Source organism: Myzus persicae, unplaced genomic scaffold (genome assembly GCF_001856785.1).
Source record: "Myzus persicae strain clone G006 unplaced genomic scaffold, MPER_G0061.0, whole genome shotgun sequence".
NCBI classification, from domain to species: domain Eukaryota; kingdom Metazoa; phylum Arthropoda; class Insecta; order Hemiptera; family Aphididae; genus Myzus; species Myzus persicae.
In genome coordinates, this window is record NW_019100825.1 from 450,383 (window position 1) to 477,106 (window position 26,724).

Below are 26,724 nucleotides of genomic sequence, written 5' to 3' on the forward strand. Positions count from 1 at the left end.
GCAATTACTAACCACCTATATTGTTATAGATTTGGCTTTAAAAAAAAAGTATAATATATAGCAACATTACCTACCTACCTACCCCCTTCCATTGTTTATCGACAATATATACTCCAAATTTCTGTACCTACAACATTATATTTTAGCACCGAAATAATATGATACAGATTATAAGGAAAATATCTACACTGGTACATTGTATTCTCGATAAATTAAATAAACATATTATCTAATTAATTGAAAAATAATATTACGTTTTACGTACACGCGTGTCGCGTACCTATAAAATAATTTATAATATAACAACCGTATATATACCAAAATATCACCAGAACAGATGTCGACTGACAGAGGTTAGCGCGAAAATAATAAAAAAAAAAAGTAAGTACCTACACACAGAAAATCAAAGTATATGGTATTTAGGCGATATCGGAGGGGCTGCTGCAAAGGCAAATGGTCCATAACGACCCGTCAGAGACGATTTGCGCTCGAAAAATTTGCATCTCTCCAGCAAGCTAAACGATCGCCGCCGACTTTCACGCCTTTCGTACGCACGCGCGTGCATGTGTGAGTGCGTATAATATATATTATTACGTATACACTAACGCGTGTCTCCCGTTGATTTATATGGAAATCTACTCCTCTTATATCCTTCTGCTCCTTTTCATTCGGATGAGGAGGAGGGTACCGTGTTTTTTTTATAATAAAATAATAATATATTATAATGTGCCAGCGTAATCTCTTCTCATTGCTCGCGCGTGCTCATTGCACAGTACGTTATTATATATATGTTTTGCATGTACAGTATACGCTGCACACGCATATTACCTACACTCACTGGCCATGGGCTATTGTGCTGGTAATGGTATATAAGTATAGAATATGATAGTTCTTGATGAGGGACATCAATACTCACCGCAGTCGCTCATTCGAAAATTCCAATTTTTTTTTTAAATGTTATTAGGTTTATAGGTGTATTGTATATAATATATATAAGGGATCACTAGGTTTTTTTTTAATTTAATTTTTGCAGTAAGTACCGATGTGATAAAAATATTAGATAATTAAATTATTATTTTTTTTGATTATTAAAGTAGAACTTATAATTGAGTTGAACTAGTTATTAAAGAAATTGTTTATTTCTTTTAAAAATAAATGAACAAAAAACAAAGACAAATTGATAAAATTACTATATTTTACTGATTACGGTGGCTATAAGGTGGATATATAAAATATGTTGTGTGTATACGACCGGTTGATCGCCTAAACTACAACGTCTCAAAAATGTCCGTTTAATTAAAAATTCGGTATAATAATTAAAATGTTTAATCAAACGAATAACTACAACGTTTAAGACGTGTATTATTATTTCGTCACTAGGGTTTTTTTTAATGATGAGAAACGAAATTAAAAAAATGTGTATATATTACATACTGACATTTTAATTCAATTACACGTACGATAATATATTATATGCATGTGTCGGATTTGCATTTAAAAACTACGAAGCGACCAAAACGTTTCTGGGCATAATAATTTACGAGTACACGGAATCGGAAAAAAAGATTCAGTTTGAAAAAAAAACAAATCACTGTAATACTCGAGTCTTGAGTAAATCGATTCAATATCATCGGGAGTGATCGATATTTCATAGAGAATTTTCGAAAATACACGCAAGCACCGCAAACGATCGAATAGAGTTAGGTAGGTATTTTTTATAATCAAACCAAAATGTAGCAAAACAAATCATTATAGTTGCACCTCTTGACCCATATGATATATAACTATCACATCGAATTTCTACAGCACACTATCCATATTATAGGTTTCTCAGCGACTCATCTACTGACTATGTCCATCGGAATAATAAAAAGTGAAGTCCACGAGATAATATGACAATCGAAAACCCTATCTAAACCCTCGGTGGGGATATATATATATATTATACAACATGTATCACCGTAGATTATGTCTATACTTTATCCAACAAAAGCGAAGAAACTACATTTTTTAATACTAACTCAATATTTGTTTTCGAATTTCTTAAAAATCTGCCATTTACAGCGAAAAAACTGAGCTATTATTCATATTAATTTTTGAAAAATTAAATGTTACTTCCCTTACTCGTCAATTCCCACCAAGTTTTCTGGCGGTGAAATGTAGGTTTTCGAATTTAACCCCGAGAAGCAATTAGAAATAGAGTATTTGATAGGCGTGGGACGCAAGAGGGTATGTGTACGAGGACAGGCACTGTTAGATACATTGTACACACATAGGTATATATAATATACACGCGATAAGGTGCTGCGACGATGACATAATACTTAACCACGTGTTGTGTATATATATATATAGGTTAGGTTATACACGATAACGTGCTGCGACGATAACACTTAACCGCGCACGCGGTATATATAAGCGTGTAACGTACATTAAGTTAATCTCTAATCGTCGTTGCAGTGATCCCCACGGCAAATTTAGGGGCTCCAAACTTTCTAGACGTACCGCGACTGCGCAAAACATTTTATAGGTTATTTGCTATACATGTATATAATGCGTGTGTGTATAGGCCTGGTATAATTCTCGGTAAATAAATCTCGGTTCACGTATAATTTTCCTCCCCGTATACTTGTTATTAGTTATTTTTTTCCTTTTCTTTAACCCCCTGCTTCTTCAGTGCTCTGTAACCGGCACGTAATATATTAATACAAAGGGGAGACTAAGGTAACCTATAACCACTTACATGTATATGATGATTCTTAAAGCGAACCTGGTTGCAAAATTTCGTATTCAGGTATATATATTATATATATATATTATACGGTTTGAATTTTGATTTATACTTAATTGTATTTTATATTGGACGTAGGTATTGAAGTTGCACGGGGTGGTTAATAAATTAGAAGCATTAAACAGGCAACTTTTTTAGTATTTTATTTTTGATTAATTGTCTGTGTGAGTAAACAATATTTAGACGTTAGTGTGAGTATTACTATATTCCTACTATACACAAATGCTGACATGCATATATGAAGAATAAATTGATTTTGTGTGTAATAAGTTGGAAAAGCAAAAAAATGTATACAACTTCAAATACTTAGTCACTTAGATGTTGAACCTGAAACATAATTGGATTCAAGTGCATCATACTACAGGACCTATAATCTCTATAGCAGGTTATGTTGGAAATTAATTTTTAATTTAACTGTTTTAATGTTTGTCTCTTAAAAGTATTTCAAACATATAAAAATAGAAATGATTTTAATCCTTCCGACACGGCCTTGTACATAAATGTCCCAATTAAATTAAATGTGTCTTTGTATGCATTTTATAACTTTCGAGCTGTTCTTGAAGTCAACTAATAATTATTATGTGTGTAACAAAATATGTTATAAACTATTAAAAAAAACTATGGGTCAATATAAGTAAAGTTTGATTATGCACAAACATGTTGCAAGAGAAGAAAAAGTGTTTGCTGAAATGTTTTTATGCGCTACTCTATACTTCACACTCAAATTACGCACAATGTCCTCCCGAAAAATGAAATTTCTTTTCTGTGCCACAATAGTGAATTCATGTAGAAAAAGAATCATGACGTGTAATCTTCATCTAAAACTAGTAGTTGAACCCAATAAACTATAGTAATTAAGCCTGACATTTCCAGGAACCCGAAATGTGAATCGATCTGTAATAAATAACTCAGCTAGTCTCTGCAATCCTCGATCAACATAAACTACAACAATATTATTAAATTTGCGACGCACAGGAAAATGTGGGCACCGACTGATCACATGTTATTACGCATAATATACTAACACACATACGTTGTGCGTGTATATTCAATAGCGCCTTCCATAAATCAAACACTATTTGCGTCAATTACACACGCTCACGACACTTTTTATTCGATCAGTTTAATGCGCATATGTTATATTTCTATCGCGATTCGCGAGTTATGAGTTTATGACAAAACACATGTCAATTATAAAACAAAAACAGAGCTTATTTGATACGCATAATATACATAATATACTTATAAACACGCGTTGGTTTATTTAAAAATAATAATAATAATAACACCAATGTCCGGCGAAGACGTAATCGAGGTTATATAATACCGTTTGGATTTTTGGAACAAGATCAAGGAAATATTCGGTCAGCACACTCGAGTGTATTTGATAAACGTAAGACACGCATTATATTAAATTGGAGTTTGTATAATCGTTTATGAACCGTCAAATTTAGTTTGAATGAATTTCTACTTGACGGCCTCGTGAATGAGTATAGTGTCTATTACCTATATAAAATTCAAAATAATAATAATACTACTAATAATGTATCAAGTGAATTGCGTATTTTATCACGCGAGTCTTTTAATTAATATAATTACGTGTCCCTTTACTATTTTCAGAACTCTACAGAACTATCTCGTCTTACGAATTTTGAAAGCGAGCGGAACGAAAGACCATAATATACAAAATATTATATATATATTGAGACAGTGGGGTATATTTATGGAGCAGGTAATGGTTTTTTTTTAATGAATCGCATTTAGCTTATAGTAATTATAAATGCAATTTTGCTAAGGTCGTGGCATTAAATTAAATTATAAATAATTTTTGTTTTCAAAATGTTAACAGAAAAGTTAGTTATTTGGGGTAAGTTATATTAATAAAATATAATCTATTAACGAAGATAAGACAGTCGTATATAAGTTTTACAACAACCAACGACGTTTTACAAAAAAAAAAAAACACATGTTCTGGAGCACACATTTTTGTCGCGATGGTCTTCCACAATCAAAAATCATGTATGATCAAATGTCAATACACCCGGTTCCGAAGGATTTTTCACGGTAAATTGCGAAAAAAGCGAATAATATTGAGGTTGATAATAACCTAATGTTAGACGTGTGCGAGAGTATACATACCATTTTTTATACGCTCACATTATATAGATGTATATACGAATATATTACAAGAGGACGTTAGAATATCATGTTGTGTTTACCCCGTCTTACTAAAGCATAAAATGGACAGTTTGACATTCAAAAGAACTGTCTGAATCTGTTATTTTTAATATTAGAGTGAACTCAACAATTATCAAATCTAATTTTTATTTTTTAATTTTGAATCAAGTTATGAGCATTTAAATTTTAAATATTTTAAATTTCTTTTTGAGGTGATGCAGATCATGTTCTTACCTATAAATTGAATAATAGGTCAATTCATTCTAATATAAAAAATAACAGGTTCTTCTTGACGTAAAATTGTCCATGCTAGTGAGACAACCCGCCATGCGGTTATAATGGCATTTTAAACATACACAGTGCAATGTATGCATGAAATGCGTGAAAAGGAGATCATTGATAATCTCAAAACGTAAATTTGAGTAAACTGTTATGATAACAGCATTCTGAACAAATGTATTTTATGAGTTTTTTAAAATGACTAATTTCGAGCTACAATTGAACAGTTTGTAAACGTGTATTTGTAGGTCGCAGTGGAGGGCTACAATGTTAGTCATGCGCTTCGATCTAAGCCTGAAACCTGTAGTTTTTCATTGAATGGTGGACGACCACGATACTCCCAACGTAGATGTTTTCGTCAGTATGTTATGTATAATGTAATAATAATAATAATGTATTATTTTGTACAGAGCGACGACGTGCACTCGCGTGTGTGTGCCCGCTTCACCCCGCCGTTTATGCGCGAGTTTATTCTATCACATTTGGTCCGACACCTTTTTCTTCCTTTTTTTCTCTATTCGTTTAAACGCCGAGAGAGATAATAAAATTGCGCTCGTGCAGCAGCGTTGTTTGCGCGTGCGGATCGATATAGAGAGCATCGAATGAATTATAGGGTTTTTCTTATACGCATATTATACGCGTGTCGTCGTCGCCGTCGTCGTCGGCCGGTCGTCGTATTCTATACACACATTTCCGAGCACATAACATATTATACATATATAGGTATACTTTGTGCTCGGGCTGTGAAAGAAATGAATTTATACGCGCGAACGTGTAAAAAAAAAAAAAATAAAGGGCGCGACGTCAAACAATGCGCGAGAATCGCTTCTCTCTCTCTATATGTATATATATATTATTATGTTATATACTCACACGTCGCGTATGTATGCAGTTATTGTGTGTGCGGATAATGTATACATATATATGCGACCGCGAGGCCCAGGATACTATATAATGTATATTTAAATGTTCGTTCGTTCGGAAACGGAACTCATATGGAAAATTTAGCCATATCTTCCGCGATGACTAGCACGTACACAATAATTTACAGATTAAAATCGCGGGTAAGTCGTGGTGGTTTTCGCACGAGACGATCCGGGGCAAGTATAATAATATATATTATATATACAATATACATTATCGTGATACGAGCATAATATCATAAATATATTTTAATAACTCGAAATCGTCGCGTTCGTGGGACATTTATGTAAGTCGGAGCGGCACGATAATTATTATTCGTTCGACTAACAACAAAAACAATAATAATAATAATAACAACGCACACACGTGGTGTATATGGCCGTTTTTTCACTCTCCCGCTGCAGCTGCAGCAGCTCCCCGACGGCGCCTCCGCTGTGATTCATGGTATCGACTTTTTCTCTCTTTCTCCGCAGAGATTGTTTATTATGCCACCGCCAAGTTAGCACCGGAGGAGACCGTCGTCGTAATAAAAAACATTAAATGAAACCCCGACGAAATAAGGAACGGGAAAAAAACGAAAACGAAAACAAAAACCCGTTAAACCAACGGCCTACGCGGCGCGGCTAATAAGGGAGAGCGCATGTATATCAGTATATCACACGCCGTGCGTATTTTCTTTTTTTTAGTGGCGGTGGTATTATTATATCGACGATATTACCGATATCGGGGACCCTCGCTCACATATATACCCATTATGTGTACGAGTTCACACAAATCACGTTTTAAACTCGAAAACTTTTCGTTCAATTAGCAAACGTTGCGCAGCGTAGAGTATGCACACATAATATATATACGCGCCGAACGAGAAGAAAAACAGAGCGAAAAAAATTGAAACTACCTAAAGAAAAGTCATATTATAATATCAACGCGGTGTATATGCACCGCATACATGGATCGTAAATTTTCCGACGTGCTAAGTAATGAAAAAGATTCGGCGAGAAGAAAAGAAATGTGTCCGTTTTTTCTTCATATTATACCGTGTACGACCGATGTGCAAAGGCGGCATACACGAATTCCTCGTATTTTTTATATCCTAAGCGTTTGTAACAAGGGCGGACTTGGGATTTTCCAGAACAGAGTTGGTTGATACAGAGCACCACATGCCCAGAGGTGGATGTTTGCAATAGATCAATTCGGCAGACATGCCAAATTCTGTAATATTTCTTCCATATTATTATTTATAGGGGTCTTATCGTTTTCTATTTTAGATTTTGAACTTGCCACATGCGTTACTATTGCTTTAGGTTTGATTTTTTTATGAAAACTGTTTTTTCCCGATAGATTCCAAATGTATAGTACCACACCCATCGACTATAAATTTAAAATCAGACGCGGTCGGTGCTGTTGATTATATGCAGATAATTTTAGAATTTCAATTCCAAAAAATATGTGAAATTTGTAGGGCAAACCAATTTTCACTGTAGTGATTTAGAAAATAATTTAATTTAAAATTAAATACTTGATGTATTCTTTTCGAAGAACACGATTACCTAATGTAAGCGACAATGATATGAGGATTTTGAAAATGTGTTGAATTTAATCAATTATATCTACCGTAATTTTAACAATAATATTATAATATTGGTTTCAAAATCACGAAATAATATTATATGTTACAATGACTTATAATTGCTTTTAGTTATTACATTTTACTATATATTAAAAAATAGTTGAAATAGTTGAATATAAATTCATGCTAATGAGTGACATTGTTTTTTTTTTTTTAATAAAGGCTGATGAGAGGAGCCAGTTTAATGTACATCTAAATATCCTTATTTTATTTTTATCAGTAAATCGTTTGAGTCAACATATTTTGTTAGGAATGTGAGTACTATAATTTGTACCAACTTTTACATAATCACTGAGTGTTTATAATATAAAAGTAGTACGAGGTCTGTTGGAACTACTATTTTCTGAATGCAATTGTTAGATGACAGTATCTCAGTTGTATAATAGCCGTTTGAAGTTACGATTTCGAAGTTTGATATGATACGTATCGTCATCCAACGACAGTTTATATATTCGTGTTATTGGTATATTATAACATTGTTATTACGTATAGAGCGATGACAAAAGTGAATAAATCAAAGCAGTGCATACGACGTATGTATATAGACGTTTTATAGACGCACTAGAGAGGGCGAAACGGCCAGAAGAACAATTTAATATATGTATATGTTAGACAAAATATCGAATAGGGAAAAGACCGGAAATACCATCGGCAGATCCGGCGTTTACTATGCGCTTCCATCGGACGTTTTATTTTTTTTTAGCCTTTTCACCATCGTTTATATTCAACATAACATTATCGTATTATTGTGAGATACGACCTTTTTAAACTGCACTGACGTCACTTTATTACATAATATAAAAACTGCAATTTTTAGATTTTTACAAGCAACGCGATTTGAAAAGCTGTCGACAGTTTGTTAGCCAATACATAAATTATTATTATTATTACTACATGTAATATCGAATAATTACGAACAATAAATTACGGGAATGTACCTATATCAATAAGCAATAAATCACATCTAAGTACCTATATAAATATATTATATTATTGTATATAATATTATTGTACCTGCAGCGCTGCATCAAACGAATAATGAATGTTATTTAGGATCACAGCTATATAAGTGTGCTGTTTTTTTAAATATGTTAAGATGTAAGTACAAAATTCGACAAGTTCGCTACCTAACTGTGTTTCATGCGGATTTGATTGTTATTGAGATTTGTATAATTTGTTCAAAAAATAACGTAAAAGGAGTTTAAATATCTGAAATTACAAAATCAATCCACTATGACAAATTTGATGCAGTGATGCATGAAATATACGAACATTTTATTAATCAAAATTAAAAATCTATCAACAATTTATCATTTTGCTTTATAAATTATAATACAGTTATTAATTGTTTATATTAAACAATAATTTTAAAATAATTGTATGCATACAATTATTATTACTAAAAGTCTATAAATAAACAGATGAATATAAATAAGTTAATTTGCCTTTTCAAGTGTTTCAATACAATAAATAAATGAAATGTCGAAAGCACGCAAATAAAATGAGGTTAAGTATCAGCACTCACATGCCCCACCAAACCTCGCACCATACACCACCTTCGTACACACTACACACACACAACTAACTGTAGCGTAAGCCGTAAGGGGACAGATCTTGTTAACTAATAATAATTATTTCAATTGGAACGGATGCAGGACTATTTGCAAACTATTTTTGAACGTTCACCATTAGACTTTACAAATGTGACCTTAATTTATTGGTTTACGATTCCAATTAAGTGGTAAATACAAAATATAATGAATGTAGGTATAATTCAATGGTTTCAATTTTTATACAATTTCCAACATTTAATGCATCTGTTTCAAAAATATGTAGGAGGCGAAAAACTAGAGGTTTATACAGTCTTTGCATGTTATGGTTTTAAATTGCTTATTATAAAGTACATACTTATTTTTATAAATAATGTTTTAATGGAACATCTTACCCACCTATGTTGTCTCGGTCTAATGCACCAAATGACACATTTTACGTTAAAAATAAAATAGATCATGCTGAATGTAAAATTTGCTATGTAATGAGTCAGTTAGACAGAGACAACTGACAAGTGAAAACGCATGCGAAATAATAACTATTTAGACACATAATAATTAGTAGGCATATGCATAGTCATACATATACAGTTGTGTTAATACTAATGTCAAAACAGTTGCAAAATATGTAATTATAAAAAATAAGAAAATGTTTAAAAGGCTACAAGAAATGGGAGGATGGTAACTGCTTCCATCGACACCCACTACAAGACGTCCCTGCATTAAAAATCACTATATTGTAAAAATATAATTAATTTAATTGTCAAGTTGTAAACATGCATGAACAACTATATAAAAAAATATTTTAATTTTTTTGAGGATTCACAAGAAATGAGTTGTAAAAATAGCTCCGCTCAGAATCTAAAATGGTACGTTGCACAATTGCAGCTAGTTAAATTAATCATCCATTCGTGATAATGATCGAGATAAACTCTGCACGAGATTTGGAATAATTTCAAATATCTCCACTTTAAGCCAGCACAGAAGCTGTTCCCCGATAATTATTGTTTTTATTTTCATTCCGGACACTGTAGTCTGTAACCATTGGGTATACGGAACAATACGAACACTATCGATACAACGAATATAATAATAAGTGCATGGGACAGACAACAACCACAACAATAGACGATGAAATACAAAAATCGAACGATACCACCACACTACGTGTTTATTAGTCGGTGTGGGTTAGACGTCGATGGAGTATATTATATGTGGATGATAAATGACCGGCGCGCCATCGATGTTGGCTATAAATATCTATTTTTGTACTACATTCTCTTGAAATCCGACGCACTAAACCGCACCGAAAGCAATGCTTGTCGTTTGATGTGCCGTATACTGCTGTACATTAAACAAGACTACAACTGCAGTATAATTTAATATACCATCAAAAGTGATATCTATTTTGATGGAAGATTTGTGTTTAAATATTAAATTCTATCGTCCTAAATTGAGGAAAAGAAAATATGTTTTCCTAAACTTTTTTTTATTGATTTTGGATGATGAGCTGTGAAATATAATGATGCAGACAGACGGGTCCAGTATAAGAACTATTGATATTTTTTTAATGAAATTTCAGTATAAATTATCATAGGTATTTCAACTATAGATTTAACGAGAGATGAATTAACCCGTACCTAAAATTTTCACTGTAAATCCTGTATTCATAAGGCATTTTAATTATAAGTTAAGGAATTGATATAGGACAATTTGATTTTAAGGGTGGAGAAGGATTAATTTGATACAGATAATAGTTCTATTGGCGGAACGATTAATGAAAAGCGAGCATTGCGGGATGAAAGAAACTACACCAAAACTGCAGGGGTAAAATACACGACAGACTGTGGTTGAGCCGCCCTAGGCACAAAGCGTGTTTTGAATGACCCAACCACCACCACCTAGATTATTTGACTGTTAAAAAACGACTTGCATCTTATTATAGGTTTGAAACCATAGAGTATACTCGTGTACCAAATACCAATCATATGCACTGCGGCGTATTTGTATACGTAATAAATGAAGATCGAAAATTCGAAACCACAAGTGTGACAAACAAACTAGGAGAGGAAAAGAAAAATTCACCGTGGTCCGTTGGTTTTCGCGAGGGAGATGACAGTATTCGCAGACGACTCCAGCGTGGATAAAACCAACAAAAACACGACAGGAAAAAAACCGACGACATCAACGACAACGACAGCGAAAGTCCATAAAAGTAAGTTTCCAAGTATATATATAATATACGAGTCGCGCGCGCGATGAACACACACTCACACACACATAATATATATTATATACATCGCATACCCGAAGGACGGCTCTGCCTGGCCGGCCGGCCGGAACCGACGACGACGCCGACCGGATGGGGCGTATAAAAAGGTCTTGTATCCGGTGCCAGTTTGACCATTTGACACCCCTCGACGGCGGCGGCCACGGCGTCATCGCGCAGTGTTGTATATATACACACATGTGTGTACACACAGATACGGAAGAGGATGGGGTACCCACACACACACAAACACGCACACGCACGCGACAATGCCTCTACTTCCGCCGGCCGCCTCTCTTGTAGCCGCCGCCGTCGTCGTCGGATGCTGGAAGTTCCGGTCTCGTCGGACCTAGTCGGGCCAGCGCACGCGTCCCCGCGTTGTTCTTCGGCGTTATTGTCGTCGTCGTCGTCGTCGTCGTCGTCGTCGTCTACTGCTGCTGCCGGCCGCAGCGTTTGTGGCGAGGCGCGAGCTCGTTTATATAGTTGAATTATCGTGCGGAAAACAGTTGTTTTTCCTCCGCCGTCCGTCTCCTATATACATGTGGCTCTCCGTATTATAACTGCTTTTTTGTCCTTTATTTATTTATTATTATTATTATTATTTTTTTTTGCCCGCGCGCGTTCAACATAATAAATGTCCCCACCGGCAGTCTTCCGTTCGCGACTCGTCGTCGTAAAAAAAAAAAGTGCTTTATTATGCCGCCGAAGACGCGTGGCGTCTCCTACACCGTAATATATATATATATGTGTGTGTATATGTGTACGTATAAGACAATAAGACGAAATAGCCGACACAAACTGACCGTAAATATTTATGTGCGACCGTTCTATAACACAAAATGTTCCTTTTTATATAGGTACGTTTCCGTGACGTACGCGATTATTGGCTATATATATACCTATATCTTATTATCTATAGGCTGTTGGCCATAACCATATTAATGTGTAGCCATAGCCCGCCTTAACTATTTATTATTCTTCTTTAAATATAATTTTAATATCGGCTTCTATTGCAGCATGATATTGTGATGCACAAATACTAAATATTATTACGCAAGGTGTACGTACTAAAAACAAAAATTTGTTTTCATCAAGGTTAGGTACAAATAATACATTTTTTAGAAAAATCAGATCTGACAAATCGTTAAATTACTCGAACGTTTTTAGTAAACGCAGATAAAAACATTGGACTATCCGCTACATGTGTTAATTTCGAAAAAAGGTTTAAAAAACGTTGATAAATAATATTATATTTTAGAAAAAATCTTGTAGGGATTTAATATAATAATATACTATGCATTACTACATTACACCGGGCTCGTCTGTAGTATTAATAATAACAAATGAAATATTATATTATATCGTGTCGACTTTAACAATTAGGCACGCTTTACCTCTTTTTATACGTTCTACGCGATCTGCGTGTAAGGCCATTATTATTATGATTGTACAGTATTCCTAATGTACCTATGTATTTATTATAACGTGTATATCTACTCCACGTTTTGAAAATATGACGTAAATCAAGAAGCAACTCGTTTTCGCGCTCCCGACGCGGTACGAATTAATTTATTATATAGTTACCAGTATAATAACAATGAGTATGACAATTTAATCGCATGTGGTAATAACCACGGTATAATTGCAGTGGTAAGAAAATCCAAATATATATCAAAGCATAATACTGTGTTTCATAATATGTAATTCTCGATTAATTTTAAATATCAATCCGCAATAAAGCTCCAAAGTCATTCACAATTAAAACCAAATTTACAATTTGTTTCGATCAACTCGTATATTTAAGTGACTTCTCAATATTACTAAAATCTACAATAGCCTATATAAGTACCAAAGATGTTAAGATATTCAATAAATACACTAGCTGTGTGCTCTCTGAACCGCAAACAACAACAAATCGCAAATTAGCATGAGACAGCATTGTTGAACAGTTTCAGTTAACTTAGCCGGAATGAGATTAATGAACTTATAAATTAATTTAATCCGACAGAAAAAACACGATAATATAATACCAATCGTTGTGTTTTATTTTATATGTGTTCATATATTGTAATAAAAGGTGTTTGGACTATTTCGTTTGGATGTTATTCCATCAATATGAGTCGTGAATTATGTGCGAAAAACAAATACATACCAGACATTAAGAGATGATGAATAGGAAATAATATCACACGGTGAAAGTTATCGGAAGACAATTCTAAAAATTATAATTTCCCCGTCGACACCAGTGCTACAATATTAAAATATCGCCGTCCCCCGACACAAATTTCTTTACAACAATTTAAAACGTCAGCGGGTCGTTGTATTGCCTATTCAGAGCGCCTTTTGTTCAAATTATATAGATATTGAAGATTAATTTCGCTATTTGGGGATTCGTATATTTTACGCAGTACCTTACAACGATATATCATTATTACTTACATACTATAATAATATTTCGTAAAACAAAATGCATGCAAATAGAACGAAAAATATACATCAATATATTTTAAAACATTCACTAATGTTTAATAAGAGAAATAAAATAGAAAATAGAAATATACAAACGAATATATTTGTATTTTTTTTAAAAATAATTATTCGCATGGCTAGAATGAAAAATTGAGTAAAATTTTTAGTATAGATTATAATATCTACCAGTAAAAATATTCGCGTTAATGTTTAAATTTATTTTGCGTTATTATCATTTATTCGTTGAGTATTTATATATTTCTATTTAATATCCACGTAAGTATATATATTATAAATTATTATTATAAGATAAAACTCATGCTTTCAAATGATCTCACCTTTTTCATTGTTGTTGTCATATATTCCACTTAAGACTTCTGAAAAAAAAATGTAAAACAAAATCACCCCAGTCGCTTATGATAATTTAATACAAAAAAAAAAATATAAAATATAAATAAATAATAAAGACATTATTTTGTTGACAATGTTCCCAAATCCTAATTTTATAGGGTGTGTTATTGAAAAACTAATTAAAGTTACGTTGTCGTCAACCACAATGAGTATCGAATCGTAAAAATGTATAAAATGAATATACTGTAGGTATAGTACTCTATAGATGCGCTCTACAGGGTATTTGATATTTCATCAAGTTCGTCCTCGTATAATCTATATATACTAGACAGCCTATATCGAATATTTGTATACTTCTCTATCCGCCTTATGATTCAGTTAAAAAAATTATTTAAATACTTTTAAAGGAAATGAATAGTTAAGCTTTTAAAACTGTAACGTATACATAAATAGTTATGACAAGGTACCTCAAATGTTTAATGTAAGAGAGAAATAAATGTTAAAAGTGATTTATTTTGAGTTAAAATATTTATTAAAAACTGTACAAAATTGAAAATCATGGTTGGTTAAAATGTTAATTTGAAAAATTATTTAAAAATAATAATAATATACTTAAAATAAATAAATATCAATAAGCAATAATGGATGAAAGAAATTGAATAAGAATATAAATTGCATTGTAAACCACAAATCATTATCAATTCACAATTTTAATATTAAGGACCGCTGGGTTAAGCTGTTACGTGTGTCCATCGTCACAAGGCTCATAAACAACAAATAACAATACATATTTTGTTATACCTACATGATACGAACGAGAACAATTGTTGTAGGTACAACAAAAGAACATATTTCATACTTATAAATCGTCGCTGAACAAGCGACACCACTTATCTCACGATTTGGTCAAATTGTATTTAACTTAAATTACTGTTCATAAATTAATTTTCTAGATTTCCTGTATAATATAATAGTAATAAAACTGAAATAGGTTGTGTTGCCTCTTCTTAATAATAAAACATACATATAATAGTAAAATATTTCCCCGAAGACTTGTAGTATTATCGTTTAATACAACATGCCGGAACAAAACTTTCATGAATCAAGTATTTAAGATTTATACATAAAAATATATAGATTTTCGACCTCTACTCAAAACTAACAGTTTTATAATTGAACCTGTCTCGTCCACGTTTCTCATTGGTTTTAACTTTTAAAGGAGAATGAATAAATTGCGAATGTTATTATTATTCCTTTCCGAAAATCACATTATATACATGGTAAGATTGTTTTATAAATTTGTTACTTGAAGACGGAAACGGCAAGTAAACCAGATTTCGGACGCACAATAATCAGGTGAAACAATTTGACTATACACTGCGATGTTGCATCGATTCACACGTTGAAACCTTGTTCATTACCGATCCATAAATGACGGTTTTTATCATTTTCAACACATTCAATAACAATTTTAATCGTTGGATTAGAATGTCGCAAAGTTTGAAAACCAATATTGCATATAGATGAACAGTATATTTGTTGCTTTTTTCCGAGCGGCACAAAAAAAAAAAAATAATAATAATAATGAAAACCAAAAGCAAACGTAATACATTATATTGACTAATAAAACCCAGTAATAAATAAACGGGCCATCAGAGTTGTCTGCGACGAAACCGTGTGGGGGTGGAACTTTCGTATACATGAACATAATAATATATCGTACGTATATAAATTGGATCGTCGGGGTGAGTGACAACCAGCGTGTACGAATGGGCGGGTAAACACGCAAAAGTCGAAAGGAATTTCAATGGATGGGGTGGCGGTTGCTGTCGGGGACGAGGAGCACATGAAATATATTTTTAACGCAATGTCGACCAAAATCGGCGACAGTTTTTTTTTTTTTTGGGTGTAAAGGGAAGGTGTAGAGGGAAGAACAAAACAGATACCTACACACTAAAATACGGGAAAATCGTTTTCGTTAGTGTATGCAACAGTACAAAATCGGATATAATAATATCAACAGCGTATTATATGTACTTATAGGTAGGTAATACTAAAGTGAACTGGGACAACAATTCCAGGAGGTGGCGCGTAGGATGGTGATGACTAGTCTAGTGGCTACAAAGAGAGTTGATGAATGCAAAGCAATAACCGATGCGTCGTAAAATCGTATCTATAAGAATTGCCAAATTAAATATATTTTTTATTTCTGGAGTAAACTCAATTAATTAAACCAATCCATCAATTGTAATATTAAAGATCAGTCAATTTAATATCCGGAGTCTTCCTTGATGAAAAACTAACCTGGAAAATACACATAAACAAAATAACAAACCTATACAATAATGAAAATGTTACAACCCCTGCAAATACACTATAGCTCAACTCTACGAATTAAATGCTCACTACTACTATTATTTACATCAGTAATAGGACCACTCTTATCATACGCATGTTCAGTGTGGTCCACCACATCTTAAATAAACATTTTAAATCTACAGTCAAAACGGTATACATTTCTCAGAATAGCTCTAAAAGCCCCTTGGTTCATGCGCAACAAGCAACTGCACAACAACACAAGAATACCTTCTTAGATATTCGGATCCAAAAAACAATTCAAAAAATTCATTTAAGACTTAATTCATCTGAACAAAATCTCCAGTATAAAATTAGGGAAAAAACAAAAAAAAGCCGATTGAAACAACTCCTCCATCAAGATGTCCTGCTGTACCTTCGCCATCAACTTAATTTTTGTAATTTCACATTTACGAGTATATTCATAATATTGATCAGATCTGATAATCACAATGTTTTTGTATTAATTCTACATAATAATACGTTTATGTTGAATAAATTAAATAAATAAATAATAATAAAAATTGTTTAGGTAACTTTATAACGAGGTCCTAATGTAATAGTGTGCTGTGGTGTTTTTTTATACATCCTCAAGGTATTAAGACGATGAGAAAACACTGCGGCTCACCCGGTACCCACACACACACACACACCTAAGTGCCGTAGAGAGATAATATTATAGGAAACTCTCTCGTCGTAACGGCCTCGGGACTAAGTCGAGGGGTGATTTACAAGGATTGTGTGGATGCGTTACATAAAGTCCGTTTTGCCGGTCAATAAAAAAAAACCCAACAACAACGTTGTTGTTGCCGTATATCTGCGGCGTGTGCCTTTTGCTCACGAGTAATGTAATCGGAGGCGCACGTCAATGAAACAGGAGTATTGTATAGGCAATTATTCAAGCATAATATTTTTCCCTTAATCTATATACTTAAACGAAAAAGGAGATTAGTGGGAGCAAGTCGTTATCGCACTATCTTGGCTATAATACTAGAACACTGAAAACTCAAGAACACTGACAAAATAACATACACTAAAAACAATGGTTGTAATTTATTTTTAAATGTTGTATTTTTAAGATATTTACTTATAGTTATGTTCAAAATAATTTTTGATTTCAAAACCTTTTTTTTTTTTTTTTTGACAAATATTACCAAAAAAAAAAAAAATACAAGATATAGGGAAAGATATGAATCCATTCGTTATGCCAATGTATCCATCAAAAGCATCCTTCGACACAGTAATGTACTCAAATTAGTGTAGTATACATCCGACTGAAATGAATTAGATTAGTTCAATAAAATGTGTAAAGCATATCCTACGTAAAACCTCTCATTAACTGCAGTGTTACTTATTATAGAGCCACAATAATTATTTTTTACTGCATAATCACAATGTTCAACACGGTTCCAAAACAATACCTATCTAAAAAAAAAAGTATCTCCTTTGATCTGGAGCTCATTTGAAATGGTTCGAACAAAGCTCAACTTTGAAAGTCTCGAATACTGTTAGTAGTACTCATAACTATAATATATAATATATAAATAGGCGTGTTCGAACGGGGCCATGCTATAGTTTTCAAGACGAGATGAGAGAGCTGGTGGGTGTAATGTGTATTAAATATTGTCACGGGTGGACAGGTATGGACGAGTATACGCACGGCGATTCACCCTGTATACAGCATGATTAGGTATACGTGTAGGTACACGTATTCGCGAGCGTTTGCCACCCAACTGGATCTCCGCGGATGTATCGTCGTCGTCCCGCGCACGTAATGTATCGGTGCCAGTTTTTTTTTTTTTTTTGTTATCCTCCTGTACGAAAAAACAAAAAAACAAAACGAAAACAAAAACTGGTTTCGGTTTTGCTCCCATATAATGTTCCACACACACACACACTTCCAATATAAATTAAATTATTCATTTTAATAAGCGAATTTATTGCTCGCGGATTACTATACCAATACCGCGGTATAATAGTGCTCGCGCCCACGAACGACGCCAATCGTCCGCGGTGTAATCGATTTTGCACATAATATAGGTTTTTCGACAGCAATCGTGCGCTTTAAACTATATAATGTACTTAAGTTTGTATAGAACATAGACATTGTACAATAATAATGTGGCAACACAGGTCACATATGAACGGGCCATCGCACCATAGTCACCGTCTCGGGGAAACGGGAAAAACTGCACGGTGGCCCACCCTGTAGGTATACCTGTGCAGTGTATACTCACATATACCATACGTTTTGCACACACACACACACACACACGCACACACACAAATATATATATATATATATAAATATGTTCTTGAATAAACATTCCGGAAAACTGGTATAATAGTCCAAGGAGAATCTATAAGGATAAAAAAAATAAAAAAACATAACATAACCGAACGTTTTATTTTATGCTAATTTCCTGTTCAAGTGTGTATAATGTATAATCTATATATATATATATGTATGTGTGTGTGAGTATATGTGTGCGTATTTTGTTATAACTGCTCGACGCTTCAAAATCGAATAATTGTGAATAAACGAGTTTTTGACATTATTTTTTTTTTATCATTCAAATGTTTCGCCACTTAAAGAATATAACATTGTGTACCCATCGCCCATACATAAATAATAATAATAATAATAAGTATGAATAGTCATAATAGTTGTAGCAAATATTTTGTCCCAAACGTTATACATTTCCACAGTCACTCCAAAACCACAATCGCATATTATATAGGTATAATATAGTGTATATTATGTTAGATAATTTTCAAATATGCATTTTAAAATAAGTGTATGTTGTTGAAGAGTTTTACATTGATAAAAGTGATGGAACTTTATAGTGTTTGCATTTTTTTTTCATTAAATTAATTGGCCACGAAATAATTTCCGTCTTAGATGTCTTCTAGGGTTATTTGGGATATTACACGAACTATACATCGGAAATAAAGAGAATACAGTGGTTGGATAGAATGAAGAGGAAGCGTCTGAATATGGTTTTAACGACGTTTATAACTACTGGTAAGAGGAGGTCGTTATGAAGTATTCTATTTGAAACGTATGGGAAGCTTAGCTTATTTAATGGAGACATTTGATTTTGTTTAAGCGTGTGAGCTGCGTTTACCCAGGGTTGAATTTCTATACCCATGCCCATGTTGACTTAAATATAAGTTTATACAACAGTGTTTTTAATTAAAGAATCGATTGTTCGAAGATAATCAGTTGATACAGATATAAAAGGGGTGTGAGTTAGTGGGTGGTCTAGTTAAATACCTAATTACAATTTGCAGTACAGAAGAGTTGGACATGTTATTGAGACTTATAGTAGGTTAGGTAGTTCTTTGGTCTGAGTGTGACGTATAGACTTGGATTCGTTAGTATAAATTCTCCAAACTTGATTTGGCACCTGTATTCAATCATATTTATATATTGCATAAACAGCTGCAGGAGGTTTATCTATATGTTTCAGCCGAAGAACATAACTGCAGATGATATTAATATTCCGTTTGTGAAAATAATAATTATCAAAAAAAATAAAAAAACATACAACGAATTCTACTGCATAAAATGAATATTATACTTACAGAATACAGAAACGATTATTTTCTATATCCAAACGGTCAGCCTTATAGATGCTATCTACTGCAGTAGTGCTATATATATATATACGTACAGTGTATTCCCATTGAAATTATTATGTTTGAAATCAAGATTCCGGATTTATTACACTAATATGCAGGACACGGACCGACTGTTACTCAGACCCGAAGAATAAATGATCGTTTTCAGCTAGGTACCTACACACAGCTATAATATATTGTAACATTTTGCTCTATGACGTGTAATCCAAAACTAACTTCCCTTATAATGAATTATCAAACCATCATTATCATATGGATCTACAAAGAAACCTAAGTCCTTAAAAACTTTCTCCTCACCTTTTTCACGTCCATTTCCTATTTAACACATATTCATATCGATTGAAATACAAATCCATCACACCCAACTCAATGAATTAAAACTTGAATGCATGGCCCAACTTCATCAATAAGTCTGCAGATTCAAAGTCCACGTTGTGATCATATTATGGTTGACCGTTTTAAATTAATTTGAACATCGACGACGACGATATCATCAGAAACAATGCGCCCTACTCGATTACGGATATTATATTATATTTCTGTCCCGTGCAGAAGGTCACACACGAATTTATCAAAATACTAACCGAAGTGGTCAACGACCGGCGTGGGATCTAACGTTCGTGACAACCTTATGATATTGTGATTGCACTTTTATATTATTATTTTATATATAATAATATGAATAAAGACATCATTGTCGTCTTGTCCGAGACAGGAATACAAATTTCAATAATTTTTCTCTTATTCATTTTAATTATTTCGTTGCTCTCACCACACGGCGCGCCGTTCACGTGTGTGTGTGTGTGTGTGTGTGTGTATACAACACGTGTTGTACACGCGTGCACACAGATATGTATGCATTGTTTTATAACAATATAATATTATTATGATAATATGGTTATATATATATATATGTATATATAATATTATTATATATTATTACGATGTTATCGCCGTGCGGAGACGGGCACTGAAATCCAGAGCCGCGTTGTATATTGAATATATATATATATATTGGTGGAAAAGCGGAAAATCGACAATACAATTTGTTAAATTTTTCTGGAGTCACTGACGGAACAGATCGGGAGATAGACGTGCACAAATTTAATGCACCGCGAGGTCATAAAAATATAAACTAATTAAATGTACATTTTTTGTATGTGATCAACCAAGAGCGTTTAGACTATTGTAAACGTATTGACGTAGTGAATTATTGTTATAAAGAGACAAACAACAAGTATTACACACTTAAATGAACTGTACAAAATCTAATATAATTTAAGCATAGAACCACTGGCGCCGAAACAACGGACCGGTATCGAAGAGGAACCTCGCCGGTGACTGAAACTGATGATCGCAGGGTCGGGTTTTCTAGTGGTCCGCGATAATAATATTATCATTATTATTATGTGGAATGGCAAGGCGTTTTGATGTGCGTATATTAAAATATTATTATTACCTACAATATTATGCAAATTCTGTTCGAAAAGAAAACGGAAAAATGTTTTTTTTTTTTTATAATGCGCTGCTGTGTCTCCGACGGAACCGTTTTCAAGGGCCCCGAGCGCCAATCCTAAGTACCCTCTGTTTTTTATTGTCACTAGAGTGAAGCAGCCAAAACGACCTTTACCCGAACTCGTCGTAATGATATCGACCTCCCCCTCCCCCCCCCAAAAAAAAATATAATATATACCTATATATATTATAAACTAAGCGTTGCACACCTACGGTGAAGGTTTTTTTTTTAAAGGTCCGCGTGGATGTCTGAAGAATATTATTATATAATACGTTCGGGACAAAAGTATATAAGTCATTACGAGAATGCACTTAGGGTTATTTTTTGAATGGCTTTTATATCGTAATTTATTTTATAACCAACTGCATTATTATTTTTTACAAACTGTAGCCCTTTTGTAGGTCATTCGAGGAGTTCAATAATATACTACTTACACACTATATATCTATGGATAGTCCATAAAAATACCACTATATACAAAATATTACCATAACCCCTTTGGCTTAACCTCTGAGTAAAATTTTCAGCACACACACACACACACACACACACACAAACACACTTGATAAGTTCATATAGTATTCTATATTTGTTATAGTATTATATTAAATTGGATTGTTGGGATTCAGTTGAGTGCCTATGTCAAATTTAACAATGTGTTTGCGTATTTTAACATCTCACGTCATCAACATCGTTTTCAAATGACAATAAAATACACGATACAGTCCAAACTACTATTACTTATGACTATTTGCATTAATTCCTATAATATTATTTAGACACACATTTTGGTGGAAATGTGAAAAATATTATGCTGAATGCTGAAGATAGGAAAACTATCTAGATTCTATATTATATATCACGTCCGCGTTGCACATTAACAATATCAACTGCTATCGAGATATGCTCCTCTGCCTTTGCCATTTGGTCAAAATGAAAACCATCAAACTGACGAAAAACGTGTACAGTACTTTACGCATATCATTATAATATAGGTAAAGAATAATTTTCGGGCTCAACCCGTACCTATAGACGTTCATAATAATAATAGTAATAATAATAAGCATTGTGCTCGATCACACGTCCGCGATATTGAAATTTTATTAGTTTCGTCGTGCTTACGCACTGAGTACTAAAAACTCATATAGTTCCCATATACATATATACTATATAGGGAATGAGTAATATAACCGTTCTCACCGACGCGGTCCGGTCTGGTATAGGACGACGCGCGTATACATAATTTGAATTCAAATTTTACTGGCGACGGATAAATAATATATAATGCATGGCGTCTATATACAACCATAGTCACGTCGGTCACACGCCATCGCGGATCTACGGAATGCATATTAGAATAATATAATATTATAAAATATGTGATTATTACTATTAGTATTACCATCGCTATCATTGTTATTCCGTTTATAACGGTGGCGATTTTAACCATTTCTAGGTGTGCGACCAGCAGTGGCGTGTCCTTGCCCTAATTATGAGCCTTGTGAGAGACGACATATCGTTATAAATTAGACGTGCGATTCGGGCCAGACCGTCGGTTAGTATTCCGACCGGCCGACCGCGTGAGACCCAATACTTAACCCGGAGAAAATATTACGTATCCGATAAATATATACATAAAAATACGAACGTATATACACGAGAACGTGCTCGATCGAATACCAATGACTGTGGCGGGTCGCGGTTCTCGCGCAAACATTTGGCAACAGTTTATATTATTCTCATCGATCCGGCTAAGCAGGCGTGGGAGAGGAGAACGAGGAATAATACCCTTTAACCAAAACTACACGTTGCAGACATTTAGTGAAAGAGTTTAAAAAAAAGAAAATATACAGAGAGAGCTGGGGAGTGAGAGACAGAGACGATATCAGCTATTTTACCTACCAGTCTCCTTCTCTCTAAGTTACATGTATGACAACACATATATTCGAATTGAAAAACATCTCATACCCATTTTCAGAAGAAACTTGACGTTTATGAGATACACACCTATGAAGTATTTAAGAGTTAGTTACAACAGCCTTCAATGACACCTGAATATCAAAATGATTTTTACGAAACGATGCGATAGTGATAGTTGTAAAAAAACAATAATCGAAATCCCTGTAAATGTATAAACGTATAATACGGTGGTTGAATATCTATAATAGCAATAAATGACATTAAAGAGACAACAGAATGGTGGAACACAATATGATACTATATACGCATAAGTATTTTAATATGTGCAATATTATTGTAGACTAGGTAATTGCAGTATACCATGTATCATCACAATAATAAAGAATACAATTAAGCGAAACTCGAAACGTAAATATCAATTTTTAGACTGTGCTTATTGGATGGATGACATATTTATATAGTGTTTTTAAATCGTTATGATTTAATGGGTCGGGAATGAACTTAACTACAAAAGTCAAACAAATGAAGTACATATTATATTCAATAAATAGTGTTTCGTCACCGTTTACATTGTTGTGTATGCCTATAATAGAAGGTCCTTTGGGTTTTTAACATTAACATAATAAATTATTTTAATGGAAATTATATTTGACAACAAGAAACATAGGAAATAAGAATTTCGGAAAACACAATAATTGCAGTCTTTTTATACTTTGGAAACACCGTAATGGCATTAAGTATATACGGACTATATTACTCTAACTTATCAAAGTTTAATAATGGCTTTTTTTCTATTATTTAAAGAGGTAAAAACTAAAAATAATTTTGGACAGTGTTGCTCGTAAACATCTATAAAATTCCATTTTTCCTATAGATTTCATATTTTATACTCGCGTGTATAATGATCAATATGTGAAAGTCGGTGTAAAAAGTACGTTCAGATTATTTTTTTCGTGTAATCTTTTTCAAGTTTTAATTTAAGATTAAAGAATAGTTAACATTTCTGCTATCAATGGAAATATTTAATATGTATATATTATTAGAATTTATTCATTTTTTTATCATATTTTAGAAATATTTAGGCTTTAAATATTAGGGCATACCAGTAGACACATTTAGAAAGTTTTTAGTGCTTGTACAATTCTCATCTTTAAACTAATACAAATATTATTATTAAAACTCCCAGGGATGTATTAAAGTAGGACAAGTGGGGCAATTTTCCTGTGTGGCTTTTTAGGGATTTAGGGAAACTTAGATAGAGTTACTGCCCACAACAGCTAATGACAATATTTAAGGTATACACCCATATGACTATATAATATAACCCCATTGGGCTGTATGCCCAACAATTCAATTCAATATAATATAATATTATACATATTAATTGGATTATTGTTTTCTAATATTATTATTATTACATTATATTGAATTTATACAAAACTCGCTTACCGTGACTATTGATGTAATTGGCTAAGTATAGGTCCAGCTCACGGACGGATACGTTGATGTGGTAAGGGTTCACGCACAGGCTGGGATGTGTGCACTCCGGTGACTTTTCCAATCGTTCTCCATCCGTGCTTTCGAGTGGGATCGCCTTGAACAGTATCACCATGACGAGGTCCAGCCGCCATACCTGTAACCAATGTGATGATTTGTCGGCTTTAACATAATTGTACATATATTAGGTATATATAATATCTATACACAATAGTATGTAGGCAGAGATTGATTAAGATTTTTGCCACCTGTCATAACGCCTAACAATACTGTTAGTGGATATCAGGATATGTCTCGGCAAGTCCAGTATTATTACTAAACATACGTCAACGGCAAGACAGCTAGATTTCCTTGACACTGAAAGACACCGTCGGGTATTGTCTTTTATATTTCAACATCGTAAACAGGATATATACCACAGAGGTGTGTAGGTACGATAATAATATACAAAATATCAAATTATTAATTCATTTACCTACATGTATAATTATTTATTACCTAATGTATATTAAATAAAAGTACCACATATACATTAAATATAAGCTCCTTATCTTAGAGTCCAAGTATCGTTTTATTGTTTATAAATTTATAATATAATAGAGTTAAAATGTTTAAATTAAAAACGACAAATGTAGAGATTAAAAAGCAATAATTTGTTTCCACCATAGGCTATAGCCTAAACAACCTACTACACTTATTATAGGACTGCAGTATCATAGGATTCATTCAATCATTGGTGGTAGAAGTACGTAGATCCTAAACAGTCGATTTTCGTTTTGTATTCAGAGTTTTATTGTCGAAACAATTTGAAAAAATATGCATAGCTGTTGCATATAATAGTGGTTCGGTCGTACACAGCTCTTGACAGATTAAAGGATGTTGTGGTTGGAGGGATAATATACGTTTTTACGAATTGCGAACCACCAAAAAACGTTACGCTTCGTTTACATTTATATTATTATATTATGATCCCTATCAGCGCTCGGACATTATTTCCAACCCTCATCACTACCCTCCGTTTTCAACAGTGAGTACCAATATAGTTCGTGTGTACACGGAACGTATCGGATAGCTAAAGTCATCTGAAATGAACTCTCCGATGAAGGATCCGAAATGTCAGACTTGTAATAAAACTTCAACACTTATATTATAACAATTTAAACAGTAATAAGTCTATCAAATTCAAAGCTTTAACAAACTAATTTGTGTAATTCGATTGTGTAAAAAGTTTCATTTTTTCAAAATAAACATTTCCAAATTGTAAAAATGATAAGACATTAGTTATCACGCGTAATTTTATAGCAACAAAATCAAGTAGTTCGACATAGATACATTTTTTTTGAACCTCAG

General features: G+C 33.2%; 1 protein-coding gene across 1 annotated transcript in view; it reads right to left on the bottom strand.

The window, feature by feature from the left end:
• The window catches only part of LOC111026330 (nuclear factor 1 X-type), a 127,297-nt gene that overhangs the window by 28,130 nt on the left and 72,443 nt on the right, over nucleotides 1–26,724 (bottom strand). The window contains exons 3-4 of the mRNA XM_022304389.1: nucleotides 25,327–25,510; nucleotides 14,429–14,467 (exon numbers count right to left, since the gene is read on the bottom strand). Coding sequence (XP_022160081.1) covers nucleotides 14,429–14,467; nucleotides 25,327–25,510 — 223 coding nt within the window. The remainder of the gene's footprint in view (nucleotides 1–14,428; nucleotides 14,468–25,326; nucleotides 25,511–26,724) is intronic.